The following is a 27,917-nucleotide window of genomic DNA, read 5'->3' as shown; positions in this document are numbered from 1 at the left end:
AAACCTGTGTTTTTAGAAGCGGTTTGACAGGTTTTCATAATTCAGCCTAGCATTATTTCTATGGAACAGGGAATTTGATAGAAACTTGTTGCTGTGCCTAATGGCTAATTAGATTACCCCTGCCATAGGAAGGAGGGAGATGCTGTCAGGCTTCATGATGCAGAAAAATGAAGAATTTCAACATGACTGATGCTTTACTGATATTTTCTCCCTCTTTTGTGGGTTAGTTTTGTCATTTTTTTCTTATTGTTGCAGAAAAGATGGGCTTTTAAATATAATTTCTTAAGATTTCAGTCATTTGTAAGATACTGGTCCTCCTGCCTCTAGGTTCCCAAACATGCTGCAGGAATCCCACTTCTACTTGATCAACAGGCTTCTTTTTTTTTTATTAAGAGATTTTTTTTATTTATTAAAAATTTTCACCTCTCATTTTCCTCCCCCTTCCCCCATTTTCCCTCCCCCCTCCCTTTCCCTAAGAGAAGTCAGGGTACCCTGCCCTGTGGGAAGTCCAAGGCCTTCTCCCCTCCATCCGGGTCTAGGAAGGTGTGCATCCAAACAGACTAGGCTCCCAAAAAGCCAGTACATACAGTAGAATCAAAACCCAGTGCCATATCATTGGCTTCTCAGTCAGCCCCCATTGTCAGCCACATTCAGAGAGTCCGGTCTGATCACATGCTCGTTCAGTCCCAGTCCAGCTAGCCTTGGTGAGCTCCCATTAGATCAGCTCCACCGTCTCAGTGGATGGACGCACCCCTCACGGTCCCGACTCCCTTGCTCATGTTCTCCCTCCTTCTGTTCTTCATCTGGACCTTGGGAGCTCAGTCCGGTGCTCCAATGTGGGTCTCTGTCTCTATCTCCATCCATCGCCGGATGAAGATTCTATAGTGATATACAAGATATTCATCAGTGTGGCTATGGGAGAAGGCTAGTGCAGGCACCCTCTCCTCTGCTGCCCGAGGACCTAGCTGGGGACATCCCCTTGGACACCTGGGAACCCCTCTAGAGCCAACTCTCTTGCCAACCCTAAAATGGCTCCCTTACCTAAGCAGTGAGATACACTTGGTGTAGTGATTGTTCCTGCCCCAGATGGGCCGACGGTCAGTTGTAGGAACTCAGATCTGAGAAGCGTCGGGAGAGACCAAGTCAATGTTCTGTGTTTTCCACGTAACCTTTCTCCTCCACTGTCCAACAAAGTCATTCTGGAAGTGTCCGGCTTTATCTTGTCCACTAGCATGTGACCAAACTTCTTTCTTGCACTATATGAAGCAAACGAAGAGCTGATGCAACGGGTTGAGAGAAGCAGAGGGAGAAGGGGGAGAAGATGGGAGCAGGGAGAGAGAAACGTGAAAATGAGGTTGGCACTGGAATCCATGGCACATTTTTAGTAACAGTACGAAATAGTTAAAGTTTTAGAGGTGTTTGTTCCAAGAATCGTAGGAAATCAACTGTAGCTCTGCACAGTGTGTGTGTGTCCATGTAAGCTTCATAAGGTATTAGGCCCCTTGTTCCTAATTTTCCTGATTGTTTTAAAACACACGTGTGAGGAGTTCTCAACAATGTCACACTGTGTCTCTGAGCTCTTCATTACCCATCATCAAAATTTTAATGTGTTTTAATTTTGTGGATTATTTTTTGAAAGGGAGGGAGAGAAGAGAAAAAGGAGAGGAGAGAAAGAGAGATGTCAGAGTCTCATGTATTCCAGGATGACTTAAACATTCTATGTAATACAAGGTGACCTTGAACTTAGGTTCCTCCTGCCTTCATTTCCCTAGTGTTAGGAGTGCCAGTGTTTGCTTTCATGGCAGTGACTGGAACCCAGGCCTTCAAGTGTATCAGGCAAGTGTTGTACTGACTGAGATACTCTTCCCACTCTTGCTGAGGAATTTTAGCAGAAGGGCTTTTCTTTGTTGTTTCTGGTTGTTTGCCCTTACTTTCAGGGTTATCGACATTTTGGAGGTTTTGTTTGTTTGTTTTCCTATTTAGAAATTTGCTAAACTTTGTTATTGAATTTCCTAACTCTTCTCCCACAACGACTTTGCCACTGATCTTCCGAGCCATTTCTGTCAACAGCATTTACTCTCTGCTCTGCACTTCATCAAAGCTCTCCACTTCGGTCTTCAGCTTTGAAGGCACATCTGGCTGTGGCCGCCACAGACTGCATTGACGCTTCCACCATTCGCCTTCTGTTCATTAAGGGTGGACAAGTCCAGCTCCTTCTGTCCCCACCACCATCAGGAAATTAGTTTAGGTTTCAGCCCTCCCACAGCCAAGCTTAGCTAAGCACAGGCTTCCTTGAATAGCTTGCTTGTTATTGTTGTTGTTTTGTTTTTCTATAAAGACTCTAGAATCAAGATGTTCCCAGCACTCTGGGAATCCCAGAGCTCATAACTATATCTGTTTCTAAGGTTATTTCCAACCGTTGTAGAGGACAAACTACAGGCAACCAAGTCGCTTGGCTGTAGTGACCCGCTCTAGTTTCCTGGCCACACCTCTTAGAACATGATCAGTCGATTCCTTGGTGTATCTTCAAACAGCCTCGATGGGCGAGAGCTTCCCACGGCTGCCTTGCCCTCACTTGCCCAAGCAAGAAAGATTCAACCAAATCCTGCCTCTTACTTAGTTTCTTCTGTGCAATCCGCTTTGGAAGTGCCACCTACAATATCGGAAGTTCTGTAGTAAACAGTGTCTACACTGGAAGTCTTAGAGATGGCAACCCTTCTGTCACAGCTAAGCAGAGAGTCCCGGCTTTTCTAACCAACTCAGGCAAGTGGAGTGCGCGCCCCAACATTATCTCAGTGCAGGAATACACCTAAGGTAGATGGACCCCTGGAAAGATACTATGTGTATACCACTACCTTGTAAGGAAAAAAATGTTTAACAAAATTCATGGGAGCCTGTAAGTGATTGTTCTATAGGTTTTTTAAAGAGGAAGAGAAGAAATATGCCTGCAGTTGCTCACCCCTCTGTCAATGCCCATGAGAATTCTTTACTGTGAATGAAGAAAGGCAAAAATCCCATGCCAGCTGCATTCTAGTCTGCTGGTCCCTTGCCACGGAATCCCACAAAGGAAATGAATCCCTTTCTGCAGCTGTGTTCTTATTTCCTTTTGGAACAGGGACTCTGCCACAGTGATCGCTTTGTAAAAGGCACAGTGTCCCCAGGGCACCTGGTTACCCTAGCTTAGAAGGGTCACAGTACATGGGAAAGGCGAGAATCGGGGGCTGGGATCCTCACAGGTGTCTCGTCCCAAGGCCATTGCCAGTCCTGGACAGCCCCTCACTCTTGAGAGAAGTTTAGAAAGATTTAAAGAAAGTGTTCCCAGGAGAGGGCTATGTCTGCCACAGGGGTGTACTTGCCTTATTCAGAGAGGACCTAAATCAGGGCACACCCCGAGAATGTACTTCTCATTTGCTGTCATTTTAACAAGCTCAGTATCAAGTTTTTTCATTTATAGAGTCATAAAATGGCATTTGTCACCTTCAGGAATAGGGGTTGGTTCAAAGGACACTGTAGTCTCTCTACTCCACGGCCCCTCCTCTTCAGTCCCTTTTCCCCCTCCATGTCACCCACAGTGGAAATTCTCCTCCTTTCTCCCTTCCTCTTAGCCATTTCTTGCCTCAAAGGACAACTCAATAATCAGTTGCTTACCACGTTATAAACTGTTCTGGTTCCGTTGTGCATGGCTATTATATCATGACTGGTCTGCTTAAAAATAAATTGGAACTTCCCTTACAGAAAATTTTGTGCATGTTAGGCTTGCTGAAGTCCACGTAGGGATCTTATTCTGCTTTATTAAATTTTTGAGACAGGATCTCCTGTAGCTTAGCCTGTACATAGCTGGTAATAACCTTGAACCCCTGATTCTTCTACCTCTATTTTCCAAGTACTAGGTCTGTAGGCACACAGTCTATTCAAGGCTCTTTGTACATTTCATTGGACTCGTATAAAAGAGCCGCCCCGATACACCTGGTCACCAGAAACATGGGAAGGGTCCCTCTTTTCTTCATACATTTGCTAATAGTGATTTGATATGGACTCTTACAAACAAATAACTATACATTGAGGATGGGGGGAACTTGGGGAACAAGGATAATTGGGATAAAGGAAGGATGGATAGGGGAGCACAGAAGCACAATTCTTAGTTAAGGGAGCCACCTTAGGGTTGGCAAGAGACTTGAACCTAGAGTGGCTCTCAGGAGCCCAAGGCGATGTCCCCAGTTAGTTCCTTGGGCAGCTGAGGATAGGGAACCTGAAATGACCCTATCCTATAGCAATACTGACGAATATCTTGCATATCACCATAGAACCTTCATCTGGTGATAGATGGAGATAGAGACAGAGACCCACACTGGAGCACTGGACTGAGCTCCCAAGGTCCCAATGAGGAGTGGAAGGAGGGAGAACATGAGCAAAGAAGTCGGGACCACGAGGGGTGCACCCACCCACTGAGACAGTGGAGCTGATCTATTGGGAGCTCACCAAGGCCAGCTGGACCGTGACTGAAAAAGCATGGGTTAAAACTGGACTCTCTGAACATGGCGAACAATGAGGGCTGATGAGAAGCCAAGGACAATGGCACGGGGTTTTGATCCTACTTAATGTGCTGGCTTTGTGGCAGCCTAGCCAGTTTGGATGTTCATCTTCCTAGATATGGATGGAGGGGGGAGGACCTTGGACTTACCACAGGGCAGGGAACCCTGACTGCTCTTTGGACTGGAGAGGGAGGGGGAGAGGAGGAGGGGGAGGGGGAGTAGGGTGGGAGGAGGGAGAGGGAAATGGGAGGCTGAGAGGACGCGGAAACTTGTTTTTCTCCTTTTCTCAATAAAAAAAAAGAAATATTCTGGGAAAAAAGTGACTAAAATATTTTGAGTGCACACAGGTGCCTTCTCAGGAAAAATATGAACTTCTGAGGTAAATACTTGTTACTGTTTTTTTAAATTATCGATTACCTTGTCTTTGCCAGATGTTTTTGTGGGGAAAAGAACTTGGTGCACTCATTTACAGTGACTTGCCAGATCTTTTTATTCAATAACAGTTACTGTGATTTTAATCTTTAGATCTTGTTGTGTAATATGGGCTAGACTCAAAGTCATGATGAAATCTCCTTCCTCACCTTCCTGAGTTCTGGAATTGCAGGCATGTGCCACCATACCAAGGGAAATTAACAATTCTTAAACTCCACATTATTTCTTCATTATATCTTTTTAAGGCAAGCACGGTAGTGCCAGGCTTTAATCCCAGCACATAAGAGGCAGAGGCAAGCAGATCCCTGGGAATTGCTGGTTAGCCCATTCCACATAGCAAGTTCCATGTGAGCCAAAGCTAATAGTGAGACTCTGGCTCAAAAGTTATGTATTTTTTTGTTTTACATTTATTTTTACCAATCCTTTTGTAGGGGCATTTCAGTTGTGTTTTAATTAATAAAGACTGCCTGAAGATCTGAAAAGCAAAACAGCCAGCCACTGGCTCTTACCTCGACCTCAGTCTGAAATGGCGATCCTGCCTCCAAGAATATCAGAATGAGACTGTGTGTTGAGAGTTGTTTCCCCCTATTTTATAATCCTCTCTATGCCTGGAATTAAAGGAGTGTACCACCATCATTAAAGGCATGCACCATCAGATTTCTGTGGCAACTAGTGTGGCTACTGGGATTAAAGGCATGTGTTACCATAACCTGGTCTGTAAAATTGGCCAGTGGGACTGTTTTACTCTCAGATCTTCATGCAGCCTTTATTTATAAAAATGTAATTGAAATACGACTACACCCCTTACATTTTTTTTTAATTGCTTACTTATCATGTATACAGTTTTCTGCCTGCATAGCAGGCCGGAAGAGGGCACCTGAATGCATTATAGTTGGTTATGAGCCATCATGTGGTTGCTGAGAATTGAACTCATGACCTCTGGAAGGACAGCCAGTGCTTTGAGCCTCTGCTGAGCCATCTCTCCAGCCCAATTCCTTACTTCCTGATGGAAAGTGGTTTTATTCGTCAAGAAATAAACTGTACATAGCAGACAATGAGGAAGAATGGGAACTCAAGAACAATCACAGTGGGTTTTTGATCCTACTGCACGTACTGGCTTTGGGGGAGCCTAGGCAGTTTGGATGCTCACCTTAGGAGACCTGGATAGAGGTGGGCGGTCCTTGGGCTTCCCACAGGTCAGGGAACCATGATTGCTCTTCGAGCAGATGAGGGAGGGTGACTTGATCGGGGGGAGGGGGAGGGAAATGGGAGGCGGTGGCGGGGAGGAGGCAGAAATCCTTAATAAATAAATAAATTTAAAAAAATAAATAAAATAAATAAAAAAATAAAAAAAGAAATAAACTGTGAATTGAAATTGATTATCAGTTTTATTTCATGATTGATAAAACATTTCAAATAAAACAATTACAACTAAAAACATTTCCAGCTTTGGTTTTAACTTCACATTTCAAACAAGTCACAATATTTATAAAATACTCCTATTGGTCATTTTATAACTGGGGCTTAATTAGCAAGAGTTCTGCCAAATGAACCAGAGGACTTCTGCTCTCATTTCCTTCCCTAGGGAAATGGGAACCGTTTTCATTCTTAGTTTAAATCATTGATAAAAAACATGCCTTCTTTTATCCTCATGTTAAACACTGAGGATGACATGCAACCTAAAATTAGCCTTGTTGCTAAGCTGATGCTCTTGCACAATCTTACCAGGGCTGTGTTACAGCCTTTACATTTTCCTTAGTAAAAAAAGTCAGCTGCTAATACATCAGCTTTCCTTATAGCTTGTTGTTTTGAGTGCTTTTTTTCCTTCCATCTTCTCTTGTGTATTAATTACAAGGTATTTTGGTAGATAATTCGTAGAATAATTTCTCTTGGGGAACAATGCATAGTCCCAATTATATGAAACTCATAAAGATATTCTTTAGGGTATCTTTTATGCAAATAGTTATATTCTTGAGGTATGATCAGACACCACTAGCTGGGACCAGTAGGTATCAACCCAAAACCAAATCTACAGAAGAATAAACAACAACACAAGCTAAATATTTGATGTATCAGATTCTGAATAACCCCCCAGTGAATTCCTATCTTCGGTGCAAAAGGACCAATGAAAGTTTCTGGTGCCCACATTAAAGAAGCCTCTACCTCTTGATATGGCCTCCTTGGGTGATCATCTGATGCAATGATCATTTGACCTGTACTAGTCACCTTATAAAGACTTTAGTGGAGGTGGAGACAGAATTCACAGAGCATCACCGGGGGCATGGTACCTCGGGGCTGAGATGACCGGGAGGAACTGCTTTTCAGAGAGGCAGCATGTTTCCACTGTGGACTTTATTTGTGAACACTCTTTATTTGACCACAGAGTTGAGAGGGAAGTTCCCCCTTAGAGCAATGGTCTTCAACCTTCCCAACAACACGGTGACCCTTTAATACAGTTAGCTTCTCATGCTGTGGTGACCCCCAACCATAAAATTATTTTTGTTGCTACTTCATAACTGCAATTTTGCTACTGTTGTGAATAATAGTGTAAATATCTGTGGTTTTGGGTGGTCTTAGGCATTAACTGTAAAAGGGCCATTTGGCCCCCAAAGGGGTCATGACCCACAGGCTGGACTTCCCACACCAAACTTCCTTGCTTTGGTAGTAACTTAACATGTTTTGGCCATGTTAAATCCTCATGTTATTAAGTCCAGGGGTTTTACTTCGATGATGTGGGTAATTGTACTAGAAACTACAAAATGAGTCTTACTTGGGAAAAAAGTAGTAAAATGTCAAAACTGAACCATCTTACGACACCAGTGGGGCTTAGCTCTTTTGCGGGATTCTCATCCGTAACTGAGTAGAATCAAGGGATTTTGTACACACATCATGAGAGCTCCTCCAAGATCTCTAAGATCCTTAGGGTGCTACTGACTCACTCACCACCCAGAGAGTAACCTTAAAGTTCCTTAATTTAGTGACTTTTGTCTGTCAGCAGTCACGTGGGAAAGCGAAGGGGAGCCGCAACCCGAAACAACAAACATCTAAAGTCTTTTTAACCAAAAACATACAAATACGTATGATTTGTACGTTAGAATCTTTAATCGGTATCTTTAATTCAATGCCTCACACTCCATTCAAAATACATAAATATAGAAGTTTTTGAGAAAAAAATTACTTTAATGGGACATCAGTGAGAAACTGTATTTAAAAGAAACTTTGCCTTACAGGGTAATGTTCAGCTTTCCCGAACCTACTGACTTAGAAAATCAGTCATTAGTGCCATGACCTCAAAATTCTGTTTACCCTATATATCGTTTCCTTTCTGAAAGAGACAAAATTAAAAAAAAAAAGAATTAAAAACAACTAAAGTCCAGACTCAGGAATCGGGAAATGCCTTGATGATAGACTCATAGGCAGGCGGGGGCGGTGTGGAGAGGCCCATCCGCAGGCTGTTGCTGGACCAGCGGAAGTCTGGCCTGCTGGGACTGTGCAGGGTGCTGATGGCGGCTGGGGTGGTGGAGGCAGGCAGGGTCATCAGCTGACTCTCGGTTTCCACCGGAAGCGGTGGGCATTGCAGGAAGGGATGGAAAGTTGAAGCCCTGAAGCTTGATTTCCTGGGGAAGGAGTTGGCCAGCTCCAGAGACGCTTGTCTCTGGAAGGTGAGACTGGCCAGGCTGAGGTTGCTCCGGCGCTCACAGCCACTGTGGCGGTAGAATCCAGTTCTGTTGAGGCCGTGGTTGTAGGAAGACCTGGGTCTCCTGGTGGGACTCCACTGTGAGATGGGCGCGCTGGCTCTTCTTCTGCGAGACAGGAACACGAAAAGCGCCCAGAGAAATCCTCCGATGGCGAGCCCAATCGCCACGGATACAGTGAAGGACATGATTAGGTCCTCTGAAACAAAGAAGAGTCAATAAACCAGTAGCTCTAATTTCAAAGGCAATTCATTTAAAAACACAGGGCAGGCCATGAACTGTAATTCACAGAATGGCCTCTGAATTTTAACATGCTTTGAATTAGGGAAATGGAGAACGATCAGGACTCCACTTATTTAAACAGAAAGCTATGAAAAACAGTTTGCTCGTGTTTACCATCTTTAGAAATTAAAGTCTCCCTGAAGCTCGACTTTAACTTAGCGATTTTTCTTACAGAACTGCAAATGTCCACAGCTCATTTCCTTTGGAATTACGATTAGAGCTAATGCCCCCGTTGGGAAAGAAGGCCATCACAGCGATGATGATAATGCTTCCCCCGCCTGCTTTGCTCTGTCACACTGATCTCTCCCACCTGCAGTCTTGATGGCACCCCACTTCCTGCACTCTGTCAGAGGCAGGAAGTTCAGGGGCAGAAGCATCTGGAGGGGCTGACTGATTTATGTCATTTTTCCTAAACACCCAGACTCTCGGATCTCTGACTATAGGATGACAAGACCTATGCAGACAGAAGCTTGGGCTCTTTCTTCTTCCTCCGGTTCCAGCTCATACTTCTCTCACGTCTGTTTTGTGGCAACGAAACCCCACCTTCCAAATCTCCACAAACTTTCCACAGCACACTAGTGTCCTCCAATTCACCGAGCTTCGGTTAGCTCTGATTTCTTCTGCAGGCAAATACATATATGTACATATCAGCCCCTTCCCTCAGTGGGGATGCTACCTGGGTGCCCCTTAGAAAGCATATTCTTCATGAATTTATTGGAGAAGCTGAGCCCTTACTCTACATGAAAGACCTATATTGTTGAAACTCCTTCCAGCTTACTGCTCAGAACCCTCTCCATCCGCCATTCCAGGAGCCAACCCCAAACCGTGCTGTTTGCTTTCCGTCTCAAAACCTGTGGGGTTTTTTATTCCAATCTTTTGTGCATTCACGTATAATTTTCCTAATGTGTCGACATAAATTTCTGAGTCTGGGGAATTCATTTTTATAGAATTATTCTAAGTACTGTCTTTCTCATACAAAAATGAGTTAATGTTAAGTCGAAAGTCAAGGCGTATATTAAATTGCCTATACAAGGATTCTACAGGCAAAGAGCTATAGACTAGAAATGGGCATCTGAAGGTTTTACTCCTGGGGTCATGGGCATGGGTTCTTTGTTTGTAATCCCGTTAGCAGGTAGAGTCTATTCCCCTACTCTGAGAGCCCTCAGTGGGACTCACTTGACCAATGAGATGCAATGGAATTGAAACTTTGTAAGTTTGGTTCTAAACGGCAAGAGACTTTTCACTTCTGCCCTGGTTGGTTTGGGGACTTCTTTATGATGGACATAGGAATAAAGCCAAGCTAGTGTGGTGGCCAGTGGAAGACACAGGGCTGTCCTGTGTATTATCCCCATGGCCCTGACCGAAAGCCTGCTATCCTTGATATGACAAAGGAATGAGTAGCTCTAGGTCATTCAGGTGCTGGCAAACCAAACCTCATCTGACCATGAGCAAACCAAAGACCATCTTGTTGACTCCTTGCTGAATTGTCAGCCCCAAATCATGAGCTAATTACCTGATTTTTTTAAACAAAATTCTACTTTGAGTGCTTATTGATTAGCAAATGCTCATTGATGTTAAGGTCACACAATTGCAGACCCAACCATATTGAATAAATATTGGTGGGTTTATTTCATCTCACAGATTTCTTTTTTTAAAAGTTGAGGGGGAAACTAGATTTTTATAATTGCCAAGTCTTTTTCCAGATTCTTGCTGTAGCATATAGAAAATCTAGAATGCAGAAACAAACCAAAACAATTAAATGCTAATAAATACATAAGCACAATCACTACTAACTATCTAACTTGAGGATTTATGTTATCATGTCCCTTTGCCTCCTATTGCCATAGGGGTGTCCCGAGGCAAAGTTATCTTTGTTGTTATTGCAATTATTTTCATATATAATCATATCAAAACTTTCCAAAACAATCTTTACATTAACCACAAATTAAGTTCTTTCTGAAATGGCTTTTGAAGTCTAAGATAATTTAGGATAAAGCTACTGATCCCAGTACTGTTGTTCTGAAATCTTCCTCACAAAAATAAAAAGTCATGGTGTCAAAGTTCAGTGTTCTCAGAGATTTCATAGAGTCAGATATTATTTTAAAATCACATAAGCATAACTGAACCTAAAAGTTTAGTCTTACTTTTGTATAACATGATTCAAACCTAACTTTAGCTATGCCCCCAAATCTAAAATTCTGACTATAAAGAAGTTTCAGAAATTCTGCTGCTAACATCCTCCCCTACTGTGCCTTCCAACTTGAAGGTCCTACAGCTGACCGTTGTTCTCAGAAATCATAATCACAACCTCAGCACTGTAAATGGTGCGAACCTTTGGTAGAGGCCACCATCTAGTGGGCCACTGTTGAATTGTTGCAGCGTCCCAACGTGATTTTCATAGCTGATCATAAAATGGAAGGCTGGTTAATACATCCAAAGCCCTACAGTTGAGGGACCCATAGGCTTGCCTCGTCCTGAAATAGATCATCCATTCTCCACTTCCTAGAGTGTAGATGAGGTGGTTTCAGAGATAGGAAGGTTGCAACGAAAGGGCTTTTGAGGGGACAGACTCCAGCGCACAGAAATGAGAATGGTCACGATTAGCAGAAGATGTAATGGATAAATGTTTCTATGTTGATCACCTCTGAGAAATTCCCTCGGGCTCAACAACAGAACGGGTTTCAGCCTCCCCCTGTCTACGCTGCTGCTCTTCCAATGCCACCACAGGCTGCAGGAGATTGCAGCTGTTTCAGCTGGGCTTCGTGCTTTATGCCTCTCGCCTTGGCAGCATCAACCATGCGTATCCAGCTGCCCTCTCTTTTCAATCATGCAGTAAGTTCAGTCACATTACACATATGTTCCAACCCCCACCTTCATGCCCAGAGTAAAAGCAAACTCCTAAATATAGTCCTACCTGAGTGCTGCTGCCCCACGAGCTGAGCTCACCATCTGATTCCTCTCTCTTGTTCCTCACCAAATATGCTTCTGATAAAGGGCTCACGCCTGGTTCTAATTTGTTCTCTCAAAAAATATGTTTGCAGATATCTACATGGTTATTATTTTCTGTCTTTTGTTTTCTTCCTATTTTTTTTTTAGATATTACCCAACTTTCTTGTTGAGGTCTCCTCATCCCAAAATTACGTCCTGGCCCACTTTCTACAGCCAGTTTGATCTCCCTCCCCATTACAGGAAATGGTTCAGTTCCTACTCCTGAAAAATAATAAAACCAGATGTCTATACATGACAAGCTATAACTGTTCTCAGATTTGAAAAGAGGGAAGTGCCTTATGTCTTTAATGGTAAAAAGGAATTAATAATAGCAATACTACTTGCACTGACACTTTGAATAGTGTGGTGCACTAATAAACACAGGCTTGGGAAATTTGGGTGTGGTTTTGTCTAATAATACTTGATCACAATTCCCAGGGCACAAAATCAACCTGAATGTCCACGACCAGATGAATAAGTTGAGGAAATGAAGCCTGCAGAGTCCCGAGTAACATAATCATGGCTTGGTGACTTGAGGTCACCTTTATGAGAATGGTTTCAAAAGACAATGTCACTGAGCACGGTAAAAACCTTATTAGCTTGTGTGTGTGTGTTTGTGTGCAGTCTGTAATGTTTGTGTGACAAAAACTTCAAACAATGCAATTCTCAAAACTAGCCTATGTTATTTAGCAGCGTCTGAATAGGAATGAATAGTGTATAATAATATAAGTGCATTACTGAACCTCAGAAGAACAAAGAAAGGAAATTCTATAATTTAAAACAATATAGAAGAATCTGAAAGGCATTATAGGAAGTGAAATAAGGGAGACCCAGAATGGATGAGTCTTCACTGTAGAATTCTTCAGACGTTTTTGTCCAGTGAACATTTTCATAATAAAGTGTTGAGAAGACAAGTCAACATAGTATAGATGACTTATACCAGGTATATTTGAAAATATAATTCAAGTGGCAAATTCTTAGAAAACTGAAAAATAAGAGTCGGAAAATCAGAGTGACTTTCTAATGTCTAAAGAAAAAATCTAATGTGGCGCTGGAGAGATGACTTAGTGGTTCGCTGTTCTTGAAGAGGTCCTGAGTTTGGTTTCCTGCACCCACGCAGCACATTGGCTGGCTCACAACCACCTGTAACTCCAACTCTGAGGGATCCAATACCTCTGACCTCCAGGGGCAACTTTACTTATGTTTACACATATGCGTGCGCGCGCGCACACACACACACACACTTAAAAATAATTTTAAATGAATGTGTTATTTTCAAACTCCCAGCTAGAAATATCATATGTAATGCCACAAATGTTGACTATTTTAGATGATAAATAACCACCCAACTCAATTTTACATAAACTCTACCAGGTATTTCAAAATTAATGAATACGATTGACTTGTTTTACAATGCTTTTATGATGTTGATACCCAAATCCAACTTAGTTTTAATAAAAAACATACAGCTGTCACGATTTCAATGCAGAAGTCTGGAGACAAGGGATGCACGGAGAAATACATACAATTTTGAGAGCTCCAGTTCTGTGGAGCCCAGTAAGAGATGCGATCTCTTGAATCTCCCTCTGAACCCAGACACATCTATCTGTCTTAAGAACCTACATTTGTAAACACTTCTTCTTCAAAGTTTCTAAGTAACAGACATATGGAAATAATTACAAGGCTATTTATATGTCATGATGCATAACCATTGAAGAAATGTTTTATATTCAACTGAAGAAATGAGCTTGAGAAATGGACAATGTTTGCTTGATGTTTTGAGAGGACATTATAGAGACCCAGGAACTGCCCGTGCCTGCTCCACCACCGTCCCAATACCCTGTGAATATATTATCTCATCTGCTTTCTAGATCCCTAAAAACCACATCTTTTCTGCAGATTAGGACACCTCATTTGCTATGGGTTGAGGCATAACATTTTTTACAGACTGAGTAATCCTCACTAAGGATCCTACCACTTGGCAGGCCTGGATTCCCAACAAATCAGTTTGTAACCCTCCGATACCCCCGCATGGGTTAATGTGATAAGCAAGAATGCACACGAATAGGTTTACTACTCCTACACTGTAAAATGAACCATTAAACACAGAGACTAGAGCATCATTTTTGAAAGTCAGCAATGCATTGCAATAACGAGGTGCTTTATAACCGAGATGGTGTTTGTGGTTTGTTTCTTTTTCTGTTCAGCTTCAAAACACTAGAAGTCTAAAGAACTCAAAAATATTAGTGTTTGCCAGAAACAGTAGTAGGAAAGAGAATGTATCACCATAAGCAATGTAAAGAGAAGCTTGCGGGAGAGAAAGACAAGAGTTTTACGGTGTATGAGCAATGAGGGCTCTGGGAAATGAGGCCATCCCTCCATCCCTCCATCCTTTAGGGAATCCCAGTAGCTGGTACCCACTCCTAGATTCCTGGTTGATGTAGGTAGAAAGAGTCATAGCTCCCCAAGAGAAACACTGGGTGCTGGAAGAGCAGAACAAGAGTCAGGCTCCTGAAGTTCCAGGGTTGTAGGAGACTGTGAAAGATGCTCTGCGCACTGAGACAGACCAGAAGGCAATAGTATGAGAGTCAGTCAACTGACCAGAGAGTCTGACAAGAAAGAAGAATCTTGTTCTTAGCCAGAAGTGCACAGATCACAAGACCCTGGCTTTGCAGTTTCAGGCAGGGAGGGAAACACATCCCCAGAGCAGAGGAGACACACTTGTCAGTAGATGTCAGCAGAGGACCTTGATCAAGGACTTTTGGTCCACTCCCTCTTGTACCTGAAGCAGCCGTCATCCTCGGATCTCACAAGCTATTTCTAGCCAAAGAAACCCAAAGAAGGTGGAGGTGAGGAGCCTTAGAGTCATCACAAGAGGGGCTGTCATAGTAACATGAACTTCTGCATTGCTATTCAGCTTCTTACAGACATCTGCTTCCATTCTGATCTCCAAGTTTGTTCCTGGAAATTCCACATATGAATGCCGCCCGCCGTTTGTTTCTTTGTAAACGTATCCTAGTGTTTTTACTTCACAGATTTGCCAATAACAGCTCTCCCAAGAGCCCCAAAATTCTCGGACAATGTCTTGCCCGTATCATCTTGACATGTTTCCTAATAAATGCAGTCAAAGCTCCAGAGTTTATGAATGAACTGAAGAAGGCTGAGTTAACATATCAGAAATGAATGACCAGACTGTTATCCTTGGAATTATCTTTTTATTTGGAACTTATTTGGTTTTCTAGGAGTAGGTAATATCCCACTTTTTTCTAAAAATGATTCAGGGACCATTTCATATTTTAATTTCTATAGCATATTCTCATGCTTGGTCATTTTGTGTAATATAATGACAATATATGACAAAACAGAAGTTATTGATATTATTTATTGATTTAGCTATAGGCTTCTATTTGTTTATGAAGGAACACCTAATCACCTCCCAGAATGCAATCTTTTTTTAAATTATTTTTCATTGATTTTTATTGAGCTCTACATTTTCCTCTGCTGAATGCAATCCTTTTAAAGGAGAAATCATATTTTGGGGAAGGATTGATTAGATGAGTAAAGGCAAGCCCATACATCAATATACTGCCTCAGGTTTTCAGAGTGCTGGCCAAGGAAATAGAAAAGCAGCAAAAACGGCCCGGTGACAAGGCAGCAGAGAAAAACAGAAAGCACGTGTAGAGTCCCCAGTACCAAGAGAATGCTTGAGCTACACAATGTCGTCAGCCCAATGGAATCTGGGGGTCTCTGGTCCCGGCTCTCTTTAAAGGACGGGTTCCAGAGAAGGGATGGGCATTACACTGAGCAGAGGTGGAATGCAAGGTGGGGTCGCCTGCGGTGCCAGCCTCAGGCCACTCTTGCTTGTGGCTAACATCAAGGGCTTTATGGCTCGCACGACTTTCAGTAGCTTTGACTGAGTGATAACGTTGAACAAACGCCAGCTCTCGTTGTGTTGCAGCGGAATATCATTACTTATTTTTTTCATTCCTTAAGTAAACAGGAAAGTTATATTTTGGGTTTTTAACTTTATATGTTAAGTTTAAGAAGTTCCTATGGCTCCTTGTGTGAGTTGTTGGGTCTATGACAATTTTACTTATTCTCTTAACTCACAGGGCTACACAAAGGATTCCTTTTGGAGGTAGAAGCTGGATTCCACCACACTGTGCGTGATTTTCAAGTTAATATTTTAAGAGGACCGGTGATCAAAATAGATATCAATTCAGACGCAAAGCAGAAATGAAAATAGGAAAGACTGACATTTATATATCACAAAATGTTTACATTTCATGCATTTACATTACATTACATTTTATATTCTGACCCCAGAAATAATAATGCAATCTTTCACCTCTTTCACCCAAAGCATCAAACATATTTTTGGTTCACCACTTTTACTTTGGTTTAAAAGGATTTAAGACTACAACAGCCTCTTGGTTTTCCCATTCTCATTTATCCTCCACCGTATCTCTGTGCCAAGAGAAGGGAGCATTAATACCTATCATTGACATAGGAATCGTGAAATCCCTGTTAAGCACAGATTTCCTTAGTAAGACTCAGAATGCTAGGATAAAGGAATGGACCACATATGAACATCTTATTGGTGTAAGATTTATCTTAATAAAAATCACCTGTGCTGTAACCAATGAGCAATATTTTTCCTATATAAATGTAGAGTCAATTTGAACGGCTTGTAAAGACAGAACTGCCTTAATTTTTACTCTTGGAATGATCTATGGAATAATTTACCATTGTTTTGTGATGAGTTTACTTAGATGCCCTCTAGCTGGTTTTCAGCACTTAATATAAATGAGGACAATAAGTATAATTTACACAAATGTAACATTAGACCATCCAGAATTCAAAGGTTTCTTGTCTCTTGATGTCTACCTAGAATTTGTAGAAGTAACTTATTTTTGAATAATTTTACTATGCGACTTTATTACTATAGCATCAATAAATCTCTTAAAGCTTGAAGCAAGCACCTTAATTAATAAAAATAATTAGTTAATTCCCTTCATGCTAATACCCATGGTCAGAGATAAATAAGTCAGATTGTCAGGGCCAGATTGCTGTCACTGCTCAGTATTTACCAAATAGTTTCCAAAGCCCTAGCTCCAATCACAGTAGGTAGCTTGATACAGTTTTCTGAGATGATTAAAAACGTGTCTTGCACATAATAGGGTTATACAGCTCTCAATCAACTCCAGAGTTCCTATAAAGGTACTTCTGGATTTAACTTAAATTATTCCCTTTACTTTTAAATTTCCGTGAACCACAGAGACATGCCAATGTCACTGCACATCCCAGCTCCTGTATCATAAATCTGGCCGGGAGTGGGTGGTGGTTTTGACCTCAGCATCTTCCTGCTCTTGGTTAGCATCACTGCACACAAAATCTTGAGCTCAGGTTAGCCTCTCCCAGAGCATGCTTTGGTATTGTTTCTCTCCCTTCTGTGACAGGCTCCCATTGTAATAGTGTTAAGTTATTTCTGCATCATCTTTTCTAGGCTCATAATTTCACATTTTATCTTTGTCACCATTCCCAAGAGTCGTTCAAACATAGGTTTGTTGCTTAAATTGACTTTGAAAATTAGAAAGAGTAACATGGACAAAAACACAGACTTTAAAATCCTCTGTGGAACACCTTGGTTTCATGAAATAAAATATATAATCTATCAGCTTCAGACAAATAAAACATAATTTTCCAACAAAACCACCGTGTTATATTCCATTTAACAAGGATTTCTACTTTGTATTTCTGTTTCTAAATGTCCACTTAAAGACATTTCTTGATTTCTAATTAAGTTTTGTTAATACCAACCAAACTTTCTATGTCTGATCCTACTTTAACATTCCTGTAGCTTATTCTGAAAACATTTTTATGAGTATATTTCTTGAACTAAATCTATGAAAATGGTCACTAGACATTTATGGCAAGCAAACTGTCCCAGAAATTTCCAACATTGTAATAAAATATGCAGAAAATACCTGTGCATCTTAGTTTAAATAAAAAGTGGTGAAGGAAAGGTAGCTTACCCCAAAAGTTTTCTGGCCATGGGCTCCCTAAACTCGTTGTGTTATTGACCATAATGTCCACAAGAAGAAGAAGCCAGCGTGTCCAAAACAAGCAGTTTGAGTCTATGCCTTTGTGGCTCAGCAAGAGAACACTAATTTTCACGCAACACCCCACATATACTTGTGTTTACATAGAAGGAAGCAAGTGTATCGTGTTTCCTGCCTTTCTACTCGAATTAGCAACTGTTTTTCTTATCTTGGAATTCCACATGGCTCCCAGACACAAAACTATTTCCTTCTCGTCATTTCCTCCCTCGTTACTAAGTGCCCTCCTTTCAGCCACATCCAGAGCTGTTTGGGAACAAGAGGCTTTTTCTTGAGTCCCATCTTTCATTTCCATGCAGAGGAGGAGAGCAAGATCTCCATACAGCACTTAATGCCATCTGTGTGTGACACTGAGCAATAGATGGCTTTCTGATGTTTAAAGCCCATATTCATTTACATTTTTAACCTAACATCTTTTATTTATAAATCTCAGATATTAAAATTCCTAGGTAGCCTCTTCCTGTATCTGGTATATTGATTTTGAAACCGTATTAATTCCATTCATTCATACATATTTAAATATGTTTATTTGTGATTTTGTTATCTCTTTCATTGGGATTCCAGTGGTGAGAAAACAAGATCACGTCTATGGGACCCGATAAGGGGAAGAGGAAAGAAAAACGTTCAGTGTTTTCATGCCTGGCCAGAGCTGCAGCCATCCCATGCCTGGGGAAATTATAGTTACTGTCCTTCCTACCCTCATAACACGGCAGTCCTCTGCATCAGGAGACATGGAAAATGGGAAAAGAGGTGCTGAATGTCACTTAAACATACTAAAGTGCATCCCTAGATTGAAAACCTGTAGTATGCGCTCTTGAGAACTCTTGCAGGCCCTGGGATGTTGAGATGTGGTCAGCTGAAAAAGCTGTCAGCCTTCTGAAGTCCGTGACACATTCCCGAGAACCCCGAGAAAGACTAAAGGGCAAAGTGACAACTCATTTTGCAGCCCAAGTCTCCAAAACTGTGGTGGTTTCTGCTCATTTTTATCAGTTTTCATGAATTTAAGTTAACTATAAATTTACCAGAGATAAAAATATACACAACTGATGACCTCAAAGGGAATGAAACAACTGAAGAAAACTTGAGAACCCACGGAACAAACTTCATGATATTTCTATCGTATGATATTTTTGTCAATGTTTATTTCCACACTTTCTCGAAAATAACCACGCCACCACTCAAGAAAGGCAAAAGGCCCCACATTTTAATAGTCCTCTTTAATTCTTAGTATTATTGACAAGGTGTGTACAAATTGGAACTTGAATGAACTTGCTGCATCTAGATTCAAGTCTATTGAAATACACGCCATCTTTCTAAGCATAAAACGGGACTCTTCATTATTGTATGTACTTTAAGTGTGTGTTTTATGTAACCAATGGTTACTTGTTGTCAAATAAATTCTACTCAAGTATTCCTAACTTTTATCTGATCTATCCAGACTGATTTGGGGGGTGGAAGGGAGGACTCCCGCTTTGTCTGTGTAGGAAGAGGACTTATTCTGTCTCAGGGTTGGGATAGAAGCCGAGACTTCCTGTCATTGTTCATGTTTTAGTTATCCAGATTTTCTGCCAATACATTTTCATTTTTGCAGATGGTCAGAACCCAGAAGAAAACTTGTTTTCTGTCCCTTTGTGACCTAGGGATTCATTTCTCTGGTGTTGAAAGCTTGTTGGTGGCTTCAGCTCTTATCTGTGCATATAATTCATGTGGTAAAGATTCGTGCTTTTCTCTGGCACAGATCCACAACGTGACTGTTTGTGTATGTGTGATTTTCAGGTCCCATGACTTATCCTGCCATAACAGGAAGGGGAATTTTTTTTTCTTTACAAAAATGTTAGGTCGGCCTTCAGCTGTTCCCTGTTTCACAGCTTGGGTGTTTTGCCTGTACTTCTCCGCTAGAGTTACCTCACTTCAGACATTCCAGGAATCACTTGCTCTGTCATCCAGGCTTCTACCAGAAGTCAGTGCTATATTAATCACACTATGTTAATTATAACACTGTTTGTTCAATGGCTCAGGCATAGTCCTAGCTACCCCTTACATCTCAAATTAACCATTTCTATTTACCTATATATTTCACAAGGCTGTGGCTCATAGGTAATGTTCTGGCATCTTTTTTCCTGAACAGCTACATGGTGTTTCCTTTACTCCACCTATCTCCTCTATCTCCATTCAGATTTCCCACCTGCCTTTACTCTGCGAAGCCATTGGCTGAAACAGCTTTATTCATAAACCAATAAAGGCAACACATATACAGAAGGATGTCTCACATCATATGAGCCTATGCAGGACATTCTTATTCAAACCACCACACTACATATGTGCTTTTGTCTCTTCCAACTGCTCTAACAACATGCCAAGGTTTAAAGCTATAAAAGGTTATTTTTCAGAGTCCAAAGTCTAGGATTTTTTGAGTTCAAGGCTTTGACTGATTTGGTGACTGTTGCAGGCACTTCCTCTTAAAACCAGAACATTCTCACCCACATGTTGCGAGTGAAAAGATTTGCCATTGGAGTCTCTCCTAAGAGACTTTTCCCTGTCTCAGGCCCTACCTCCTAATGCCATCACACTTGTGACAGGAAGAAAGTGGCAGCTAGTCATCCCCTAGAGTCTCGCTTCCTGAGTGATCACATGAGATGCCATCTGACACAGGTGCTCTACAGAGCCCAGCTGAGGCCAGTGTCATGGCCTTCCATCTCCAGAAGTGTGAAGCTTAATAAACCTCTTTTATTTATAAAATTCTCTGGCTTATATGTGTTGTTAGAGCAACACAGAATGGATCAGTTGGGGAAATGTATTAATCTTTATATTTGTTTCTATCTCCACTGGCTAAAATAAGAACAGCAACACAGTAGAACTTTAGTACATAATTGTAAAATAAGAGAGTATAGTAATCTGAAGATATCTAACATGGAAATACTTCTGATATGCCTGGTCAGGTTAGCAATTATGTCACCTAGTGTTTCAAAATAAAAATGGAAAACTCTGTTCATAGACGTCAGTATTTAAAAATTTTGATATAACTTGATAGGAAAGAGCTTTGTCACATTAAGAGAAGCATCGTCACGGCTTTCATTTCTCAGACCTACCGTGGGTTTCATGAGTTTCACATTAACTAATCCAGACAAAGTGTCTTAGCTGAGTGTGATCTTAGAACATATGAAAACCACTTCTAAAAGTAAAAAGATATCTAAGTCTGTTTTAAGAACAACAAGTTTTTAAAATCAGTAACCTGAGGGCTAAAGTGAAATGGACGCACATCGTGGCTTCCCTCTTGGACGTCTGAAAGTCCTGTCTTCTTTCTCCTTAAACTTCCTCACTCTGGTGGGGGTGCAAAGTTGAGAAAGATCGAACCATCAAAATCAGATCACTATGTGGAAAGAGAACTTCTGGGTGAGACGAGCTTACAGAATGCAGTGGGGAAGAATGCGCTCCTTCCTGTGTTACATTTCACAGTGAATTTGTCTTGTGAGGACCTGGGTGTGGCCATGGAGAAAACGGATTGAAGCATGGCATCGGGCATAAAGCTGAACTGTAGGGAAGCTGGGGTGTCTTGCCTTCAGGAGCTGGTACCACTGAGTCAGATCCCACAGACCTCTGCTGAGTCATGTCTTCTGAAAGACAATTCTACGTCTCCCTTTCTAATGTAAGTTCCCTTTATATACCTTTCTGCTTTGATCACTCTAACTGGAATTTAGACCTTCTAAGACCCTTGCCTTATTCCCGGTCTTAGAAGAAATCCATCCCCAACCTGACCCCAATGGACTTCCATGCTGACAGAAGGATTTTATATACATACTTGGTTATGTTGAAATCCCTTCTATGAGTATTTTGTTGAGAGTTTTTATAGTGGATGGCTATTGCACTTTGTTTGTTCTTCTGTAAATGTTGAGGTGACCTTGTGGTTTTTACATTTACTTCTGCTGAGACGACAGACCCCACTGAGTTCTCTTTCATAGGCTGAGCCATAACTGCATCTCTGGAATAAGTCACTCCTGGTCACAGGTGTATAATCCATTCAGCATGCTCCAGGATTTGTTTGCTAGATTTTGTTGAGGATTTTTGTATCCATATTTGTCAAAATGAAACGTGTACTTGCAAGTTTCATTTCTTTTAGGTGCTGCGGCTTTGGCGGCAGAGAGATGCTGTCCCGGTGAAATGCATTTGTTTGCAGTTTGTTTCACAGCGCTAGGGACTGAAGCTGGCGTCTCCTGTGTGCTGGGCAAGTGTTCAACCATATTCATCACAAAAGGATTTTGGGGAAAGCTTATTATGTTTTAGAGGAGAATTTAAGAAATTTGTTAGTATTTTTGAAAGTATAAATTCAATATATTAGCAAGGATATAAAAATCAACACGCAGACCAAGGCAGGTGAAAGATACACAGTCCAGCCTGGGTCCTCATAGTACAGACTGTCTGAAGACCTCTATAGGCCCACCAGGCTCTGCAAGGTGCCATTATGATGAGAAAATACATGGTGAGAGAAGGAGAAACAGAGCAGTTTATGTGGTGTGGAAAGAGGAGGAACTAAAGAAGCAAAGGTGGTGAGCAATAGACTGAGGTGGTGGCCTTATGGCCACAGCAGGCCAGGGTGACATTTGGGCCCAGGTTGCTGCCAAAGGCCATGTCTGGGTCCATAGTCCTTCTGCAGCAGAGGTCTGTGTTGATATCTGTGGCCTGTGTTGCCACAGAGGGCCACAGGAACCATGCATGTTGAAGTCTGAGGGCCATGCTCAGCCAGCCTTGCCCTTCACTGGCTCTGGGATATCTGGCCCTGCCCTGCCCTGGACCTATTACGGTAGGAGAACTGGACCCACCCCTTATGGGAGAGCTGGTCCCTGCACTCTGGAAAGACGGCCCAACCCCTCACCATGGGTATGAGAGACTAGCCCCGAGGGCATGGGCATAGAAGCATTCGTTCTGACCCTCACCTGAGGGAGGTGGTCCCAGTGGCCCAAAGTGACCAGCTCAGCTACCATCTAGGCTCACATCCTAGGCCTTGGGTTGGCCTGCCCTAACTTCTACTGCATCTATGACCTGCTGGAGTACATGAAGGGACTGGTTCTGTAAAACAATAGCCACAGAATCTCCATGTTGGGGCAACAGCAGGATACCTGAGAGGAGTTTTGGTGAGCATCCAGGGATGATAGTGTGTCAGAGATTAGAGTCCTTGAACCAGACTGGGGCTGATTGGTCAAAAGGGTCTACTGCATGACACACTGCAGCTCCCAATGACACTAAGGCAAATGAAGAGGTGTCAGAGAGTCAGGAAAGATGGAGGAGAGAGGTGGGTTTTGTTTGTTTTGTTTTCAATTAATTTGGGAGGATGCTGTAGGGGTGAGGGTTAAATATGGAGGGACTGGGAGGGGAGCAGGATTGGGGTGCATGACATGAAATTCCAAAAGACTCAATAAAGAATTATATTATGAAAAAACTATATTCAAAAAAGCAGTGACATGTCTATACACAAAGAAAAATAATTCAAAAAAGTTAAGAAAAATCATCACATTACCAATAAAAAATATACAGCCCAGTAAGAAACTTGACAAAAATTTGAATATTTATACATTTGAAATTTGTAAAACATTGATAAAGAAAATACAGAAACGTGCAAAAAAAGATATGATATCTTCATTAGTTGGAAGAACATTACTAAAATATCTACCTTCTTGGGTCATCTGCCAATTCAAAAGATCCCCATCAATTTAGAACCCATTTCTTCTATCTTTCTTTCTCTTCCTCCTCTTATTTTTGTCCTCCTCCTCCTCCTTCTCCTCTTCCTTCTCTTTTCTCTTTCACAAATAGTTGTATTATTCTTCTCCAGAGAAAAAAAGTCACTTGGTAAAAGTAAGAGAGTGATCTTTCACAACGTGACTTTATGGTAGAAAGAAGATGGCCTCTTCTGAGGTTTACAGTCGTATTTTAAACAAACTTTTAATTTTATAAGAGTTTTAGGTATAACCAAGTTTTATAGAATTTTGCTTTTCTTTGGAAGATGTCTTTCTGTGGAGATGTTGGTCACAGTTAACTCAGCTGACTTCATGAACTCTGCATCTTAATGTTTCTGGCACTGTGTGACAATAGTCATGAGCACAGGCTCCCAACACTCATGGGTGCAGCTTGTCTCCTGGAAATTTCCTGGAAGCCTTGTTTATGTCCTTCACCTCCAAGAGACAAGAAGATTGGGAGACAATCCTGTGGACCTGTGTCTTTTCTAGATTGCATTTTATCATCTGACACCATCCTCTGGATAAATATCAATTTCAGGGATGATTTTCTTTATATCTAGCATGATTCAAGTAATAAGTAAAATTATATGTATCTAGTGATCACTACAATCAAGATCATTATGGGGAGATGGAGAGATGGTTCAGTGGCTAAAATGACTTGTTGCTCTTGCAGAGAACTAAAGTTGATTCCTAGCACCCATATGGTAGCTCACAACCATCTCTAACTCCATGCTCAGGGAATCAACAGGCACAAATGTGATGGACACACATATACAGGCAAAACACTCATGCACATAAAGTAAAATAAATAAATCTTTTTATCCATTACCCCAGAGTCATCATTTTTTCCTGAGTATGATAATAATTCTTAAGATCTATCCTCTTAGCCAATTTCACATATATAGTACAGTACTGTTAATTTTTTAAATTATTTTAGAATTTCATTTTATGTATCTTGATCATATTTTCCAACTCCTACCAGGTCCATCCCTACATTTCTAGCCCTTTCAATTTTATTCTCTCTCTCTCTCTCTCTCTCTCTCTCTCTCTCTCTCTCTCTCTCTCTCTCTCACACACACACACACACACAGAGAGAGAGAGAGAGAGAGAGAGAGAGAGAGAGAGAGAGAGAGAGAGACCTACATAGCACCTAGTAGCTCCTGTCTGAGCTGCCCATAAACTCTTGGGCATTGGGCCAGCCACTAGAACATGATATCGAACTACCAGGGATCACACCCCTAGAGAAAACTGAATTTCCTACCCCCAAATGCCACCAAGTGTCCATAGCTGTGATAGTCTCTTAACCTTGGAAAAGGGGTATGATATAGATGCCTTTTGTGGCTGAGCCCTCCACTGACATTCCCTGCACTTGGCTGATTCTGAGTTTCTGTGTAGACCACCATCTATGTACAAAGAGCCCCCTGATGAGGTCTGAGAGCTGCAGTAATATGCAGGTAGAGAAATTTTAATTTAAAGAGTAGTTTGATACTATGTCATAAAAGGGGCCAATGGAAAAAGTGGGGTGAACATGCAGAAGTTTTGGTTAATGGAAAACTAAAATGAGGAGGCAAAGAGATGCAATCCAGGTCCTCCTCTGGGTTTGGGGGATGCACCAATAAAAGGAATGGAGAAAAGAAGGGGGAAAGGAAAATAGAGCACAAAAGAACATAAAATAGTAAAAGGCACTATTGCATTTGTCAAATTATTCTTTAACAGTAAAAATAAAAAGTCAGCTATTGGGGGGAGAACCTGAATGATCCGAGAAATGGCAGAAAAGTGACCAGTGAGTGACCTCCTATCTTTTCTGTTCCTCCATCCAAAAGGACTCAGATCCCCTCTAAGCCCTACCCTACTACTTCCTGTCTCTCTATCTGTCGTCAGTCCACCAAAACATCTATGGTTAATTTTGGTCAGCTAGTATCTAACTCCATCCTCTGATTCAAAGCAAACAAATCTTATTGTCAGAATGTGATCATTGCACAAGGCACAAATAATAGTGTTGGCCACTCCCATGCCTCCCTTACTATATAGGTAAGAGGTGACTGTAGGTACACCGGTGGAGGTACAAGATAAGGGAATCTCTGGCAAGTGAAGAATAGCTGTAATGGGAAGGAGAGCCAGACGGAAATATAAGAAATGAGATCACTGGTCTGAGCGTTCATCTCCTTTTTTGGCCAATCACTGCCTGCTGTGTTTCCTTCTTCCTGGTCCTGACTGTGCACTGTATTACTCTTAAACAGTCCATTATTCTGCTCTTCTTGCATGGGGGCTTCTTGCAATGGGCCTCGCAGTCCCCCTTGTATGAGGGTTTCTCCTCACTCTGTAGGCTGTGGACGCTGAGGCAAATCCCACTGAGCTGTAGTTACTGAGTTCTTAGAGCCGCTAGAGCTGTTGGCAGCTATGCGGTGCCCAAAGTCCTGTTCAGAGTTTTAACTTCCAGAGCTCCATCTCCTTCTGTTGGGGTGCTGTTGATAGCCTTGGTAGTAGTCTCTGGGGACCCCTTTTTTTGAAGTTCCTACTAGCCATAGCTTTTGAGGATTTCCTGGTCAGAGTACTTTAGCCCAGTTTGCATGGGAAAATACCACCTCGGTAATGATACCTGCTTGAGTTGGTGCCACAGTGGCTGGTCCAGTAATGGTAGAGAAAATTCTTTGGTCGGAGTCTAGAATAGGTTTGTAGAGATGATGATATTGGTGACTCCAGGACTTGGAAAAGTAACAGATGGAGTGACAAAATATTTCTATTTTATCCTCTAATTTCTTTCCATCTTACTTGCAGTCTCTTTGTATTGGTCATGTGTGTGTGTGTGTGTGACTGTGTGTGCGTGTGTGTGTGTGTGTGTGTGTGTGTGTGTGTGTGTGTGTGTGTGTGTGTGTGAAGTTTTGTATATATGCATGTGGAGACCAGAAGACAGCTTGAGATGCCCTGGAGCGGAGCCACAGGTGACCGTGACTCTCTTGACATGGGTACTGGGAACTGATCTCGCGTCTTTAAAAGAAGTATAGCCGTAAAGACTGAGTCATTTCCAGACCCAAGTGTTGTTATTTATGGGGTCCATGAAAAACATGCCCAGTGTATGGGCACATGTTTTTGATGATTATATGACACCCATTCTGTTTCTGACTTTCACAGAGTTGGTTTCTAGTTCTCTCTGAGGATATCTGGACTGTTGCTTAGCATTTTATGCATTAGCGTCTTTTGCATCGTTGTTTTTCACTTATTCATGAAGAAAATACATTCATCTCTCTCATAAACATGCACTAGTTTATATTTGCAGTCATTTATTCCCTTCCCAATTTTTATTTTTTTGTTAACTATTTTATCTAATTCCTTAATATTTTGTCTCTGATTAATCCAGTTATAAAGATCTTATATGTTTTCATTGTCTTTTCAACTTAATTTCACTGACTTTTAGATACTAAGTAATGCTTTTATTATGAATTTATATTTGACTGAAAATAATCTATGGGATTTCTTTTTTAAGATAAGGATCTCATGTAGACCAGGCTTCTTTGATTTGGAAATGTCTCTAATGGTGGCCTTGAACTTCTCATCTCCCTATGTCTACATTCTTAGAGGCAGCACTATAGATATACAGCACCACCAGCGTGTGTGTTACGTGTAGCTTTGGATGAAGCCAGGACATGCCAGTCACTGTATCAGTGGAGTGAAATCTCCACCCAGCCGTCATCCATGGGAATTTGGAGAGACAGGACTGACTTTTTTTTTTCTTCTTGAATGGACTTGCTTATTTCTCTGTGTTGGGCAGTGGATACACTGCTGTCCTAGAAAAGAACACTTTATTATAGTTCAGAGTTTCTCCACAAGAGCTGTCAATCCAAGCCCATGCTTGCCTGGGGACAGGTCAGTGACTGACAATCTTCCTCTCGGGTTAAACATGTCGTCAGCAGCCTGGAGCTGTGGCAAGTGGGGGATGTTCCTTTTTTCCTTTACTCTCTGTTTCTCTCTCTCTTTTCAGACGAATCCTTTCACTACAGTGGAATTCTTTAAAACATTTCAGCTTTTTGTGTGAGTTCTAGACTAACTAGGCTATAAGCCCAGTTTTTTGTTTTTATTTCTCACTTTCTCTTGTTAAATTCTAATTCTTAAGACTGGAAATTTGGCATTTATTTGTTCCTA

At 41.6% G+C, this 27,917-nt stretch overlaps 1 protein-coding gene across 1 annotated transcript; it reads right to left on the bottom strand.

Annotated features, from left to right (window-relative positions):
* Positions 1–6,333: 6,333 nt before the first annotated feature.
* Myct1 (MYC target 1) lies at positions 6,334–18,119 on the bottom strand. Its single transcript, XM_075949929.1, has 2 exons — positions 17,965–18,119; positions 6,334–8,858 (listed from the first exon to the last, which is right to left on the bottom strand). Exons 1-2 carry the CDS (start codon positions 18,014–18,016, stop codon positions 8,344–8,346), a joined length of 567 nt encoding a protein of 188 aa, XP_075806044.1. The 5' UTR covers positions 18,017–18,119; the 3' UTR covers positions 6,334–8,343.
* Positions 18,120–27,917: the final 9,798 nt, after the last annotated feature.

This window comes from Microtus pennsylvanicus, chromosome 1 (genome assembly GCF_037038515.1).
Source record: "Microtus pennsylvanicus isolate mMicPen1 chromosome 1, mMicPen1.hap1, whole genome shotgun sequence".
NCBI classification, from domain to species: domain Eukaryota; kingdom Metazoa; phylum Chordata; class Mammalia; order Rodentia; family Cricetidae; genus Microtus; species Microtus pennsylvanicus.
The sequence above is the reverse complement of the archived record's forward strand: the minus strand, read 5'-3'. Positions and strand labels throughout refer to the sequence as shown.